At 32.8% G+C, this 16000-nt stretch overlaps 2 protein-coding genes and 2 long non-coding RNA genes across 4 annotated transcripts in view; 1 reads left to right on the top strand and 3 right to left on the bottom strand.

Moving 5' to 3' along the window:
• LOC105325327 (dual oxidase 2) overlaps nt 1-16000 on the top strand; it is a 117014-nt gene that overhangs the window by 61153 nt on the left and 39861 nt on the right. The gene's annotated exons all lie outside the window — the stretch shown is intronic.
• On the bottom strand, nt 7-4292 carry LOC136276240 (uncharacterized). The gene is made up of 5 exons (XR_010714693.1): nt 4120-4292; nt 3799-3942; nt 1675-1843; nt 1450-1579; nt 7-129 (listed from the first exon to the last, which is right to left on the bottom strand). It is a non-coding gene; the product is annotated as an uncharacterized lncRNA (long non-coding RNA).
• Nucleotides 4567-13075, bottom strand: LOC136276364 (uncharacterized). Its single transcript, XM_066088246.1, has 15 exons — nt 12943-13075; nt 12601-12830; nt 12137-12307; nt 11801-11993; nt 10806-11045; nt 9254-9471; nt 7560-7665; nt 7348-7464; nt 7108-7243; nt 6835-7015; nt 6476-6746; nt 5896-6082; nt 5592-5803; nt 4834-5063; nt 4567-4734 (listed from the first exon to the last, which is right to left on the bottom strand). Exons 1-15 carry the CDS (start codon nt 12977-12979, stop codon nt 4567-4569), a joined length of 2697 nt encoding a protein of 898 aa, XP_065944318.1. The 5' UTR covers nt 12980-13075.
• On the bottom strand, nt 13189-13883 carry LOC136276279 (uncharacterized). Its single transcript, XR_010714752.1, has 3 exons — nt 13695-13883; nt 13311-13446; nt 13189-13224 (listed from the first exon to the last, which is right to left on the bottom strand). It is a non-coding gene; the product is annotated as an uncharacterized lncRNA (long non-coding RNA).

The following is a 16000-nucleotide window of genomic DNA, read 5'->3' as shown; positions in this document are numbered from 1 at the left end:
AACATGCCTGGTTTAACTGAAAATACAATAAAATTGTTTTGACCAGCATCGTGCCAAACCCGTTCCAACTCTTTCTGAAAAATTCCGGTTGGTACATCGTTGCTTGTCAATCCGACGCTCCACTGGTACCTTGATAGAACAAGAAAAATATTTCTTAGGTATTTCACTCTTCACCTTTCAAGTTCACATAATAATTTTTTTTTCAAAATAAGTATGAAAGCATTTATTAATTTAGCACAGATCAAATAATTTTTACTTCATTATTACAAAACATTCATAAAGCAATTTAAACTAAAATTGATAAACGGGTAAGTTTTGTCGGGAACTATATTTTTGTGCGGAAGTTTTTTTTTAAAGAATCAAAATCATGATTTTTTGAAAACGTATTAACAATAATCATTTCATTATATGTTTTTATGCACGCAAACTTTCAACATATGATACTGTACGTTAGAAACATAATCTATGTGCTTTGTTTTACATCTAGAAATCAATAGTAAACAATCTAATTGACATTCTGCAATAAACCGTGCACATATATAATAAACTCTGGTATTGCTTAAGCCGAATTTTGCATGAATTGCACCTTTGAAGTGCTCTTTAAAAAACTGCAGCACTGACAATCACGTTTTATTACGTCAATTACATACAGAGGACATATGATATGTAAGCAAATTGCATTAATCTTATAAAAAGATTGATATTTTGAAAGATTTGATTTCAAATCAAACTATTACTATTGAAAAATAAGGATTCAGATTTAAGTTCAAAAGGTCATGAAAAAATTGTGCAAGTTTATACCGATATTTTTGTTAATCGGAAAATTCAATCTGATTGTATTTAAAACCATATTTTATGTAATCATTCTTTTTAGTTTTAAATAATGGCAGATGTCAATACAGTAGAACTGCATTTTCAGGGCAAAAAGATTCAATTGAATTCAGAAAGACTAACAATGGCCGACCACTTTCTTTCTCTTTATTTTATCTAAGCTTTTATCTATAGACTTCAATAATATACTTCTTCATAAATTCTTAATGCAACTACTTCATGAGTGAGATATTTTAAGTGATGAAAACAGTATATTGAAAATTTTCTAAGAAAAACGTTGTGTTCGATAACATTTTAACACGTTACAATGCACCAACGGGTAAAACGTACTAATCCGCTTGACGTTACGTTTGAATTTTGAACAGAATAATATCACTTTTAAAAGTAAAACGCACTCAATAAGTACAGTAAATTACAGAAAATAGAATTATAAGGGTTGAACTCAATATCTATCCGAGTTATGCTCGTATAATTTGGGTTGGAGCAATAAACGTTTTTTATAATCCGCTTCGCGGATTATTAAGCGTAAAATGCCCACACCTAGGTTATACTCGTATAACTTGGGTAGATATTGTGTTCATGTCTTAAATACAATGCTTTTATCAAATCGGTACCTACCAAAGTGGAGGTTGTCCTTGTCTGTGTACTATTTTCCATTTCCCTTGCAGTAAGGTATCACTTGGCGTGTATGCAATATCCATGTCACCATCCAACACATCCAAAACTTGTAGTAAGGTGTTTGTGTTATCTGATCATAAAGCAAATGAAATTTGATAAGCTTTTGCATCGACTAGCAGTATTTTGATACAATTAACTATTACACTCCATTACTTAAGGTCTTACGTTTTGAGACATCGTTGCAAGAGGATCCATTTATATGACAGACTTGGTCTTGGGGAGCACATACACAATGCCCATCACATGTTGTTGCTCTACATCTTCTGACTAGAAACAGTGTACCGCCCGGTACTTTCAGGAATTGAGAATGGACCAAAGAGCTGGAGAGACCGGCCTTTAAAGTATATAAAACATATTACATTTTAAACATGATGTGCAATAAGTATTAGTTATAATATTGTTGGTTCTATGCAGATACCTGATGGGCGTCATTAGAGTAGAGTGCCATGCTCTCGACTTTAATTTTAGCCATACCCATCCGGTATTAGCGCACAATAAATCGTCAATGTTATATTGGGTAATTTATTTGTGCAATTGTGAACAATAACATCAGAACTGCACCTGCCTACGTACAATATGCTGCTAATCTGTTGGTCTTCATATTACACATTATACCCCATGTAATTAAAATGACTTTTTATCACTAAAGTTGACGAACATTAATTACTTGTATTCATTTTTTTTATTCATAGAGATGATACGGCTGTGTTTTGTTTTATTTTATTTCTCATTCATTTATTTTCCGACTTCTAAAGTCTGTCCAAAGTTATTGCTTCCATCACATTTTGATGATTTTATTAAAAATACACATACCTGTGAAAGAAATACAGTTGAAATCGATAAAATGGAATATATCCAAGATATCTTTATTAAACAATTATCATTTTTCATTCATAAAAGTTCACAGGAACGAAAACAATTTCTTACGGAGATTTAAAATGGGAAATGTTTACATCTTTTCTCCATTCGGAAATACTCGGGATACCTCGCACAAGTTTTCAACGTTATCATCAGGGCTTAATAGCTGATGCAATGCAAATCCCCGTAGACTTTCTTTTTTTGAATGTGTATTGACATCTGAAGTTGTAGAGAGGGCATTTCAAAACAGATAATCTGGACATTTTTCATGTTAGTGGATGAACGTAGTTTGAGCACAAAGGTATTTATGCTTATCGAAATATCAAGCAAAAAGTGGTGGAAGCAAAAACTCGGGACAGAGTATAGTACCGATATTTGCTTCAAGAAATTTAACATCAATTTCATGTTTTCGAACCAAAAATTGTGCAATGCTTTTATTTAGAAACTTGAAAACTGTTATATATACTCTTTTAAAAAATGCCAATGATATAAATTTTACATATACATTAAATCTAAAAATCTAACATAAGCAAAAAATTGAGAAATGTACGTCGCGAAATCGGCTATCGTCAAATCCAATTTGCCACCGCTATTCAACTCTGTCAACAAAGCAATCGAGTTCTTGTCATATGATTGGGTTTCTATAAACGCTTTATATATGACATCTGGATTACTTATTGCATGTGTTTCTCAACTTGTTCGAACACTTGGAGGAGAATATGGAAATATAATCTTTTGGACTAAACCATTGACGACATTGTCTTGTCTTATGCCTAAAATGAGATAAGTATTTGTTCAAAGAACCTAGTTTAAGTCAGTTATCCATATTTAACTTGGGCAGTTTTGATCTAAAGAAATCTCTTACAATAAATAATTTTGTGGACGTGTTAGTAAACAACTTGGGTGAAGTTTTTATCTGAGAAATTGGGCTAAGTTTAAAAAATGTATGGGTATGTACAGATTTACTTTCAAGATCGTAGCTACTACGTGGGGTTTCGTAGCAGCTACGCTATTTAATGGTAAGCTAGCCTTGTGCAAACATTCGTAGCCTAAGACTTTAATCTCAGGCATCAATTTCAACATTGCTGCTACTTTAGTTAACACTTTGCACACACATGAAATTTATCTTATTTAGTAATATTTTGTATAATTTATAATGAATTTTAACATGTATATTTCCGCTTGAAATTAATAAATTACATTGATGTAATAAGTCTATAACTTAAAATCAGAGAAGTAGCGGCTAATTTAGCGGTCTGTTTAAAAGATCTACCGGTATTTAATTATGTACGGCCTTGCGGCTATGCTAGCTGCTATGATGGTGAACGCAACCCAGATACTATCCCACATTTACATGTTTAGCAATAGATACCACAACAAACTGTGGTACAACAATGGTTAATTTATGCATTTCTTAAGGTAAGATATTACCTTATTTACCGCCCACACGGTGATAAACAAATGCTTTATTTCTCCGTCTAACTTAATTGTTTTCATTCTGTATATTTGAACCTTTCCTTCATCCATGTGTTTTCCTGTTATTGAATGATTCACTCTTTGGGGTACACCAGGTTCCTACCGAGAAAGTATTCTATTCAGAGACTTTATTGAAGACATGTATTCTTAGCCGATTTTCTAATACTTTTCAACAACATTTCATATAATATTAGTTTACAGTTAAAATTTAACAAAAACATCATCATAAAGATAATAACTATAAAATGGATATTTTACGGAAAAAAAATGACGCACTGAATTCAGATCTGCACCCATGTACTTGGATCCTATATTGACAAAGTAGTGGTTCACTTCTGAATGAATGTCTGAAAACCCGAGCCACGCCAAATTCACAGCATACTTAGTCCACGTCATTGATCCCTCTACATGGCGACTAAGTTCTGCTGCATGATCGGTCTTTATTGCAAACATTCCTGTAAAAAATTTGAATCTGAATTTAAAACTTTATTTTATTTTTTTTTTTTTTTAAACCAGGACAACATTCGTAATTATCAATTCAACATATTGATAGCAATATGAGTTAAATGGGAGTAATTTTCGAAGTTTCCAAATGAAACTGTAAATCACAGTAGACTTTTCTCATTAGGACTCAACTGCTGAACATTCTAGTATTTTGTAAATGTGTTGTTGCTTCAATATTAAATCTAAAAAAGTCTGCTGTCACTTTTATGAATGTTTGACTTATGTATGCTTGCCTCTGTTTGGAGGAGTTGTGTCAACCAAAATCCCAGGGGATGTACTCGACGTACATATTTTGGCTCCATTACAAGATATTACAGTAATGTAATAGGTTACACCATCGTGTAAAGAAAGTCCGCTGAGCACAAAATCTCTTGCTATTCCATTAACCTAGATAGTGTTAAAATAAAATCATTTTTAAAAGCGTCTATTCTCTAAGTATACATGTACACATATAAATACATATTAGTCTTTAATGAATAATGTTACCTCTGCTGACGGAAGGTCAAAATCGCCACCAATATGTGACCTTAAGGACACGTACTGCTTTTCTATGAAGGAATCCTTATCACTGACATCCCATTCCACTTTCATCAGAGTTCTGTAGAACTGTGTTTTGCCGTCAGTACCAATATTTTTGGAAAACAATGGTCCCCTAGATACGACCGGAGGGCTATCGTCTATGATGAATCCATTTGACGATGCATCACTGAACAATCCTTAAAAATCAAATTGATGTAAATTGTTGTATGCATGCAATGTTCCTTTGGTGTTTTGACGCTTTTTTCTCGTTCTTTCAATTATTCTTGACAATCTTTTATCAGAGTAATGTAAAGCTACAGGTATGAATCTCAGGAGATCTGCTGCAATTGTTAATAACTCATATTACTTAATTTGTATACAGTATTTCCGAAACTACAGTTTCATATAAAACTGGTTGTATCAGTCACCTTTAAAATTTGTTAAAACGAAAGAAAAAACTACATACATCCATTAAACCGCGTAGCCTTATGTCTTAATCAAAACAATTTAAAATATACTTAAATAGAAAAGTTTGTGCCACAAGGATTACAAATTCATTAGATAGAGTGATGATACATAATTCAAAGATTATGGTAGAAAGCTGATTAAGATATGTGGTTCAATAATAATCAATAACCAATAAAAATCAAGCAACTTAAAGAAGTTAAACAAGTTGTTGTTTCCAATAATTTTCAATAAAGTTCCAATCAGCTTTTGAATTTTACCTGCTCTATTAATAGCCCTGACAGTAACATAAATTCTTTTTCCGATAGGCATCTCAGGTTTTATGTTTAGTGCTGTAGCCATTTCAGTAACGTGAACTTCCTGTTCTGTCATTATTTCCTTCCCCCCTGGTGTTGTACCTGCCCACCAAACGAAGCGAGCGAGTCCCGATTGCGGATCGTTAAAACCAAACCATCGGGCTCCAATAAAGTTTCTGACAAAAGAGTTAAGTAGCAAAAACAACCATTTCTAAATTTTATTCATAAAATACACTTGAATTAACAAGAAATGTAAACCTAAGACAACCTTATTGACTGATACTCGATATCTTCTATGGCTGTACCGTCGATAACAATGCCTAAGCTAGGTGGACTGTTGTCCATGATAACACCATCTGATGTCGCTAAGATACAGTAATCTGCCGTGTTACATGCCATGACTGTTGTATAGTATGTTATTCCAGGTCCAAAATGGACATAATTGATCTTAATCTCTAAAATTACGGAAAAAAGTAAACAAATTATCAATTTTTATCAAACAGAAACTAATCATCATCGTTTGCGTTAAGTAATACTGTACATTATGATTCAAGTCACGGGTGTTAAATTTTGTTAAATTAGTATAAAATACTTAGTACAGTCCTCTTTTGACTAAAAAGCCAACATGTCGTACTTGTTTTAGATCTACAGACAATTCAACGATCTTTATGCTTATAACTATAACAAGAATATATCTGAAATATTGGTGTTTTAAAAATTACAAAATGACTTTTTGTGTTTAGTCTGTCAGATAATGGTTCGTAGAGGATATTAAAAACGAATAAATGTTATTTAAAAATTTATTTTCATTTACTGGAAAAAAACATCTCGAATGTTGATTTAAATACCATTAGTCATTCCTACGGACTGTTCTTCTATAACATCACCGCACTCTGGACAAGTCCCTACACTTATTATATATTCCTTAATTGCCGAGTGAGGATCATAAAACCCTTCCCAAAAAACAAGTAAAGCCGCCATATCGGTTTGAAAATCTATGTCAAGTCGACTGGTTCCGTTTGGTTGAAGATCAAAAACATGTCCTTGTAGAGGAGGAGTAAAGTCAACGCTGAAGGCCCATGATGTTGCCAAAGAAACAAGCCCAGCTTTGTTGTATGCCTTGAATATTCACAAGCTAATATCAGATTGAGTGCTTTGTAATAATATATAAAACACAGTTAAATAGAACACATGAGTATAAATTTACCTTTACTGATATATAATACGCATGTCCTTCTTTGAAGTGAAGCCGTTCAAGTTCATTATTTTCGCCACATTCTGCTTCCACTCGCGTAAAAATTTTTATGTCAACGTAGCCAGATTCAGAACCAATGGACCATTCATAGTAATTTATTTCACTTTCGGCGTCATAGAAAACGTTCTTCCAACTACCGAGAAAAGCAACAAAAATGCGTTATCAATTAAACCTCTATTTAAACAGCTCTTTTTAAATGCTTGTAAAATGCTTGTTGATAATTACCATGCTTCAATTTCGGTATTGGAGGTGATATGTCTACCGGATATTGTCACTGGGTTATCAGTTTTCACTGGAGGGGTATTGTCAATTAGAACTGGTGGTGATGATTGTATGGTTGTTCTATTTGCATAGTCTGTAGCTGCATAACAAATGAACTGTTACATCAGAGTATGCTTAATTTTAAACAAAAAAGAAAAATGATTTTGTGTTTTAAAATACAATGAATAACGTTTTCGTCTATACCTATAACTGTAGCATAATAGGTGCGACCATTTACCAAGGCCGCTCCATTTAGAACCTTGTGGTTGACGACTCCAACATCAAAGAAAGCAATGACATCATTACCATCAACAGATGTTCCTAATATTCAACAGAAAACACAGATGAATGATATAATTATATTATGAAATCACTAGTCTTTCCCATGAGTGTTTTACAGTTAAGAAACATCTTACCAATTCCAAGTTGGTAGTTCTGGATCCCTGATGCATGTGAAATGGTTTGAAATTCTTCGACATCTTGAAAAGTTTCCCAATTAACGTATAAAACAGATGTTGATGTCTGCAAGAGGCATGATAATTTTATTTCAGATTCAATAAAATTCTAGAGAATGCTCACTGCTTATAGAATAAAGACAACATAAACATGACAGTCAGTGACTAAAACTATTTGCCAGTTATAGTGACCCTCCTTGAAAGGAAGGTTTAAAAGGTGTAAAGTATTGTTTATGAACATAAAATCTTTTCAACATTTGAGATAAGTAGTGTTTATGTTCACATTTATGTAAAAAGTATATGCTTGTTAATTCTGTCACTGACTGTATACTGATATATATATATATATATATATATATATATATATATATATATATATATATATATATATATATATATATATATATATATCGGATTAACGTTGTTAAAGGGGCATGGTCACAATTTGGGTCAAAAATTATTTTTCCGTTTTTGGGAGTTGATTTTAATCAACTATTCTATGCACTTACTCGGGCAAAGCGAAAGTGAAACAGTGTTTGGACCTAAGCACAAATTAATACCGCTGACAACACTTAGTTCTTGAAAATAATCGATAAATTCGATGCTATGTATTCTGAAGCATTGTTTTTCAAGAAAACTTATCTATTAATACCATGAAAATAGTAAGATTTTAAATTGTACAAACAGTTTAGATATTTTTTAAAGTCGTATGTATTCCTACGCTAGAGTTCAATGTAGTCTTATTCAACTAGACGCTTGGCTGTCTCCGTTAATATCCGACAAAAGAGAGTCCCTCTTGCTTGTCGGAGATAAACGGAGACAACCGAGCGTTTGGTTGAACACGAAAAGAGTTCAATCTTGCATGGATCCATACTATTTCTCAGAAATATTTCGATTACTGATACTTCTTGTCATGCAAAATCACATATCGTTGATTTTGAATAAAGGATTAACGATAAAATCAACTCCCATCAGTACTTCAGTACTTTAATTAATATTTACAGTGCTTCTGTAAAGCATTTTCAATAGTCATCCAAATTTGGGTGTCGGTCGCCAAGTTGTAAGCGAGATATAGAGCTCACAATTATTTTGTTATGTTAACAAAGCCAGGGTCATGTTTTTGCTTACATTTAGAATGTTGGAGAAAAAATCCAAGTTTAGATTTCAAACAAGTGTAATAAATATTAGAAACTGTTTACATATGTATCAAAAGGAAGTCGAGGCGAAGCCGAACCTTCAATCTACTTAAACAACCCCATATATTTCCAAAGACTGCCAGTATCAAATCATTTAAAAGTTTTGTTTTGTCAAAGACCCAATTTTTTTATATATTAAGAAATTGAAAAAAAAAAAAATATAATGAAATAAGACGTTACTGCCTCCACGATGTCGTCTTTATCGATACTTGCCTACAATAAAAATATACCGGTACACGGTAATCACGCGACGCCTTTTATCCAATGATGATGTGACATTTTTAGTACGATGCAAAACAAAATAAGTTAACACTTGAATATTGTTTTATATTACTAAAACGACAAGATCAGCTATGTTTTGCATTGTGAAATACAAATACTAGTATACGGCCATGGGGTAAGTGAAAAGTAAAAATCAAGTTTGAAAAACGTTTTAATATATTGCAAATATTGGGAGACCTGGTATTCTATTCCTTGTCTACTTCCAATCCATACTTTGCCAGCTAGAGGAGGAGTAAGATCTACCACAACACCGTCACTACACTCGTTAAGTTCCGGTAAAACTTGTGTCCACTCTTCATAGACAATTTCAGTGTGTTCCGTATGAATACATACAATGTATCGTTGACCATGCTCAAGTTCTCCAGGCTCAAACTTGACGTTGATAAATTCATTGTCTGAAACAGATTATGCCGAATTAAGTAATACATGTAATATGTTTTACTGTGCGATCGTTGAGGCGAGTGCAGCATGTGATAAAATAATGAATTATGATAAATCAATAAAAATAGAAGTAGCAACGTCACGTAAATGAATTTGAATGCAAAATAAAATAAAACATACATATTTTTTTTAGTAAATTTTCATTATTCATAATTTATAAGATTTTTTATTTATCTATAAGTAGAATTTATCTCAGATACAATATTGTTGAATTATAAAGATTTTAACATAATGTTCAATGCAGTTTATTTCCTCTTTTCTTGCAGGGGAGATTTTTCTTAAACTTACATATAAAAAATTGACTTATCATAGAGTTGCCCCCCTCTTGTTTTTAAATAAAATAATTATTTTTTTTTAAATTTTCGTATAAAAAATATTGCTGAACATATAAGTACATGTAAAATGGATCCCCCCGGAGCATGTAATAAATGGAAGTGAAAATAATGATACCATTGAGCAGCTAAAGAGCTAAAGCATACTACCCACTCCTCATTCCTCACCCCTGATTGAGGCTGTCACGCCCCCTTATAAAAACGTTCCTGGAAATTACCGTAAATATAGCGAATAAAATAAATGTGAGCATTCATCCAAATGAGAGCAAGTTACAACTGTTTCCTATCCCTGAAGAAATGTCCCCAATCGTTAGCTCTGCAAGATTTTGAGAAGACTTTGGTATTAATATTTCAGGAGATTTACAATGACTAGTTATAGAGTAATTTCCCCTTATTGTGAAGTCAACGTTCACGTCGGTCAAGTGTCGCCTGTCTCTTTAAAAACTACCCTGAAAAAAAAACTACGCGAAACATACTGTTTTATTTACTTAAAAAGCACGATGTTCTCGAATTTACACATTTTATCTGTTTCTCAAAAGTTTTACTTTGATTCTCGCGAGAATTTAAAGTGTAAACGCTATTTTTGGAACTGCATTGTGGGTCGAAATTTACTGACGCTGAAAAAAAATCTAACGTATCAATGTATAAGAAATCCAGTGTGACGTCACTCGAAAGGACGATAACTCTGTTAGTCTTGAGTAATGGAATTACGTTGTGTCAGCAGTATATTTACAATGCATGTATATATACATAGTCTTCAATTATTTTCATCTTGTTCTCGTGAAAGTGTGAAATGGGAAACTATATTTACAGAGAACTGTTGGTCCGATAAAAACTAGTACAACTAGTCCGAATTTTCTATTCACACACGCCTTGCCGGTAAAGCTCGCTTCGCTCGCTATTAAAGTATAACTTGCCCGTATATATGGCGTCTGGTTTATATTCATTGTGCTAACCTGTAGAAGAGCATTTGATCGCATCAGGATGACTACAGGGATCCCTGAGTGATAATGAATTGGTAGGAAGATAGTATGTTGTGACATCAACACTCTTTGCGTTTAGTACAGCAACTTTGTAGGATTTGTAACGTAGTTTAGGCCACACAGCGGATATATAATTCATGTTAGGTGTATAGTCTGCATCTGGTTGAGACCAGTGAGCATTGGTTTCTAGGATAACTGGTTCTCCGTACCCATCTGCAATGTTATTTTCATGGAATAATAATCCAAGTGCAAATACATAATGAATGATTTTTCAATATATTTCCAGCGTCATAAAAAAATTGGAATAACCTAGATAAAGTTTGAGTGATGGTATCTAAAAACAAGTGTTCAGTGTTGTGAGTATTATAGATTGACATAAAAGAGTTCATTCAGTTCAAATCTTAAATTTTATCAATGATGCAAAATGTTCATGAGAAGAAAGATTTAAAAGACATACATAAAAGGGGCATGATCACGATTTTGGTCAAAATTTATTTTTCTGATTTTAATGTTTACAATGCTTCATTTTGAATAAGCAACCACTATTTGAATGTCATTTGTTGAGTTATAAGCGAGTTACAGAACTTGCAATTCTTTGCTATATAGACACAGCTTATGTTTACATTTTTAATGTTGAAGTAAAAATTCCAGTTTTAGACCTAAGATGACTGTGTTAAATGTTAGGAACTGTTTATTCATGCTTAAAATGATTAAGAAGATAGATAAATCAGTTTGAAAAGGACGTTTGACTAGAATATTGAACCTACTAATATGTAAACAAAAGCAGGGCACTAACCTTGTTTATATGACAAAGAATTACGAGCCCCTTATCTTGCTTATACCCCTACAACTGACTCTCAAATTTCATTTGATGAATAGAAATGCTTTCCTTAAGCATTGTAAATAATAAAAACAGAAAAAAATGATTTTACCAAAATCGTGACTATACCCCTTTAGTTTATTCTAACCTCTATCTGGATCAGGTGTTCCAACGGCGTCAATGACAGTCTTTGGTATAATTAATACAGGATTGAATGCCTCACAGTCTCTTATATGTGAGTACACTGTGGAATAAAGCTTCATCTTGTTAAAGCCCCTTATGGAAAGTCCTCTACATTTTGAAAAATCAAATTGTCCGTTCAATTCAAGTATAAACGATATCTGAAATCAAGAGTTAAAACGTGTATTGTTAAATATAACAAATTGAAGTCTGTGTCATCATTTAACACAAGCATATTCATATGATATGAAAAGCCATATCAATAACGTCTTTATTATGAAAATAACTCGACTGTTTAAAATACCTCGGTTTTTGAAACAGACAGTGTGTAATTGGTCAGTTCCCGCCATATAGTGTGTGTTCGCCCAATTTTGGATTGGTCAGTTATGGCCCATTCGTACTTGTCCACAACTTTGTATTTCAGGTTGAAATCAGGAACATCAGGGTCGTAAAATAAGTCCATTTTTACAAGGAGCTACACAGAAAATTATTTTTGACGACTTTTTTTAATTTGAATACTGTGGAATTATTATTGTTCGTGGCGGACCATGTTCGTGGCTTTTGTGTGTGTAACCCTTGCCCTATGAACAAGTAAACATTTTTCAACCCACGAACATTGCCCCCCAAGAATAAAAATGATTCCACACTCTCAAACATTGATTTGCAAACATGTCAGAATTCGAAATCATTATTGAAAAAAAACCGACAACTAAAGACACAAAAAAACCCTGAAAATGGGTCTATAGATACTGAACATAAGTGATTGACCTGTTCTTGTCCCCCAGATGTGTTAACATGCTGAACTTCAATGTTTCCGGTGGTTGGAGGGTTAGCCAGAATTCTCACTCCATTACTGTACTGCGGCTCATAACATATATGTTTGGCACATAGCTTCACCACAACACGGTACTTTATACCTGGATTCAGCACTAGATTTGTAAACCTGACTTCTTGATGGCCATGGTTGTAGTAAAAATCCTTAAATGTGGTCCACTTGTCTACATTTGCAAGTATCTTTATTAATTGCATTATAAAGTGACAATTATCATTTGCTGCATGTAAATTTAGATAACAATGTTAAATACAGTTCATTAAAACAAATTTACTAACTGTTGTGTGCAAAATGCTCCTCAATGGAAATATGCATATCTGGAGCAACCTTTTGAAGAGCAGATGGGATTTTCCAGTAGGCTTCTAGAGTATCGATTGATGATTGGTAATCAATATCATCTATGCACTTCAGTCGATGATCCTGTGAACATTACAGCCTTGTTATATATATATGCATATATTTTAAAATATTCAAAGTTCAATTGTTGTAGTTGCTGAGGGCGTATCCAAATAGGAAATTTCTTACCGTTTCATGATGACTCAAAGTCACATTTTCATCACCTGCAACCAGAAATACTATAAGAAGTAACTGGAAAAATTTGTTATAATTTGAATCCATTGTTATGAAAAATAAATGAAAACGTTACCTTTAAATCTACATGGTTCACCGTCATAAACATTTACGCCACCCAAAGGCGAATTTTCTGTAACGACGATGATACCATCAGAGGTAACTTCTACATTTCCAGCAGACGACACAGCAGTTATTGTCACATAATACGTCTGTGAGTATCAAATCATTTATTATAGCAAAGCACTATCTTTTAACACTCTTGAAACAACATTGCCTAATTATAAATCATATGATTTTTTAAAAATTGTAATTGAGAAGTACCCGTCAATATATTGATAATTTAAAAAACTTCTTATTGAAAAAAATTCCATCAAATTTAATGGAGTTAATTTAGTTGATTTGCTCTTTTTTTTATTTTTGTGCATTTTCCACAGTGAAATATTGTTTTACATATAACCTTAAAGTTTTCTAACGTAAGTCCTGTTGCTGTGTATGTCTGATTTCTACCAACATCAGCTTGTGGGAAAACATCGCCACCACCTGGTGTTGAACCAGCTCGGAACTTGAAGTCTACGTCCAGATAGACATGGAAGAATCCGGTCCAGTGAGCAGATAGGCTAGATGTAGATGTTGTAAAGTCTATGTCCTCTATATCCTTGACGAATTGAAAAGCTTTATTTGGGACAGTTCAATCAGTATTAATAAGAAGTTTTGTAAACATGCATAGATAAATTGTAGATCGTATGGGATACTGGTTATAGAAATATCCGCAATACTTTTATCCCGACTCAATAAACAATTTTTCCAAGTGCACTCAGCCAGTATCTTGTTTAAAAAAAATCAAATTTCCATCCTATTTGTAAATATATATAAAATACTTCTTGTGTATCTTTTTAACTTACCAAAAACTGTCCGAGTCCATTTGACTACAAAAAATAATTGTCTAGATGGTTCATATTTACATTCATTTGGTTAAATGTATATCACAACAAATAAACAGACAAAAATTCATACATTTGTATCCATGACGATGCCTTTAGCAGGTAGTTGCACATTGTGTAAATAGGGTTCTGATACCCCATATGTTGTTAAACCCGCTACATTTTCTGCTTTAATTGTGACGTAATAGGTATGGTTTCCGTGTAGGCCCCATTCCACCATGGACATATTTATTGCTGTACAGGTGGGCGGCTGTGTCTGTTTACAAGCGTCACCACTCCTCAACCGAGTATAGCCATGGACCTCTTCGCCTTTTGGATTATGCCCTAATAAATAATTAGGGACAAGAGGCTTATTGGTCATCTCAATAACTTGAGCAACAATGGTCAACTTTTACCTATTTCTGATCTAGCTAGCTTTACAATATCAAATGAGTGTTTTTTTAATATATGCAAATTCAATAAATTTTTCTTTTAATTTATAAAACTTTTTTTAGTCTACAATTTTCAAAGATAATATTTAAACTGATTGACTTGTCTTGCTGTCTATTTCATTAACTTTGACTTACATATTCTCTTACCCCTTTCCAGTAATTGATTTTTTGTACTTCCAGGTAGCGTGGGTAAAGAAACACTAGATACTATTTAAAAGTAACTTGCTAGAACAAACAATTCATAAATTCTTTCAACCGTTTTTTGATATTGAAAAATACATAATAACTAACATGTGTATATTACATTTGTTTTAAGAGGAAGCAAGTTTGTTTTTTCAAAACTATCAAAGGGACATGGTGACCCATGATTCAGCAATTATCGAATTTTTACACGATTTCCACATATTTTATATATCAAAAGAAAAGATAAACTTTTACAAAATTACGTTGTTCCAAAGTAAATACATCAAATTATAAAAGAGAAAAATAGAATTACGTACGCGTTGGGCCAACACGAAAATATTTGCCCCTCTTCACTTATATGCGGTAGGCAATTTTGGACTGTGATGTTGTTGTTAGTCCTGCTGCATATTTGCTTTATGTTCCGATTGTATATTTATTGCTAAAAATATTTTATTGAACAGGTATGTTCTACAAATATATGTACAACATTGATACGAATATTATATCAATTGACTGAATGATACCTCCCCGAATATAACTTTTTTTTTTACTTTAATATTACTTGTATTACATTGTGTTATTTCATATCTACGTCTATTTACGCTTAAAAAAATACAATTATAAATACTGAAGAAAACAGATACTTTGTACATTATATATAGATGTATGATTCATTTATACCGCTGAATAGCATTACTGATCCAGGGGGTCCCTGGCACCCCAGGTGATGTATATCTAGAGAGCCTCTGCGGAGGTATTATCTCGCATCCAAATGTATTGTGTTTAATAAATACATACAAAAAAAAACAAAACAAAAACAAAAAAAACACGAAAAATAGCCACGCAAGCGCAGGGAAATTACTGCAGCGTGGCTTTTATCATGAGCCAGAAACCTCTCATTGAAACATGATGTCTTCAAGAACTATATATTTATTAAGATGTATTCTCTATAAATGCATATTTCTTACTACAGACATCGAATAGCTTCAAATTCTTTTTTGAGTGTGTCAATTCCATTGTAAATATTTTTAGACATTGATCGCAATCACGTGACACTAAACCAATGTCCAAAACAACTCGGTTTGTTTACATGTGCAATTTCCGGATGAGTTTAATGACCTGTAAATTGATAGGTAGTGACTTATGATGCGTGAAACCTTTCATATGATAAAATTTTGAGTTGCTCTTTTTATTTCCGTTGTCATAAT

This window comes from Magallana gigas, chromosome 6 (assembly GCF_963853765.1).
Source record: "Magallana gigas chromosome 6, xbMagGiga1.1, whole genome shotgun sequence".
In the NCBI taxonomy this organism is placed as follows: Eukaryota; Metazoa; Mollusca; class Bivalvia; order Ostreida; family Ostreidae; genus Magallana; species Magallana gigas.
The sequence above is the reverse complement of the archived record's forward strand: the minus strand, read 5'-3'. Positions and strand labels throughout refer to the sequence as shown.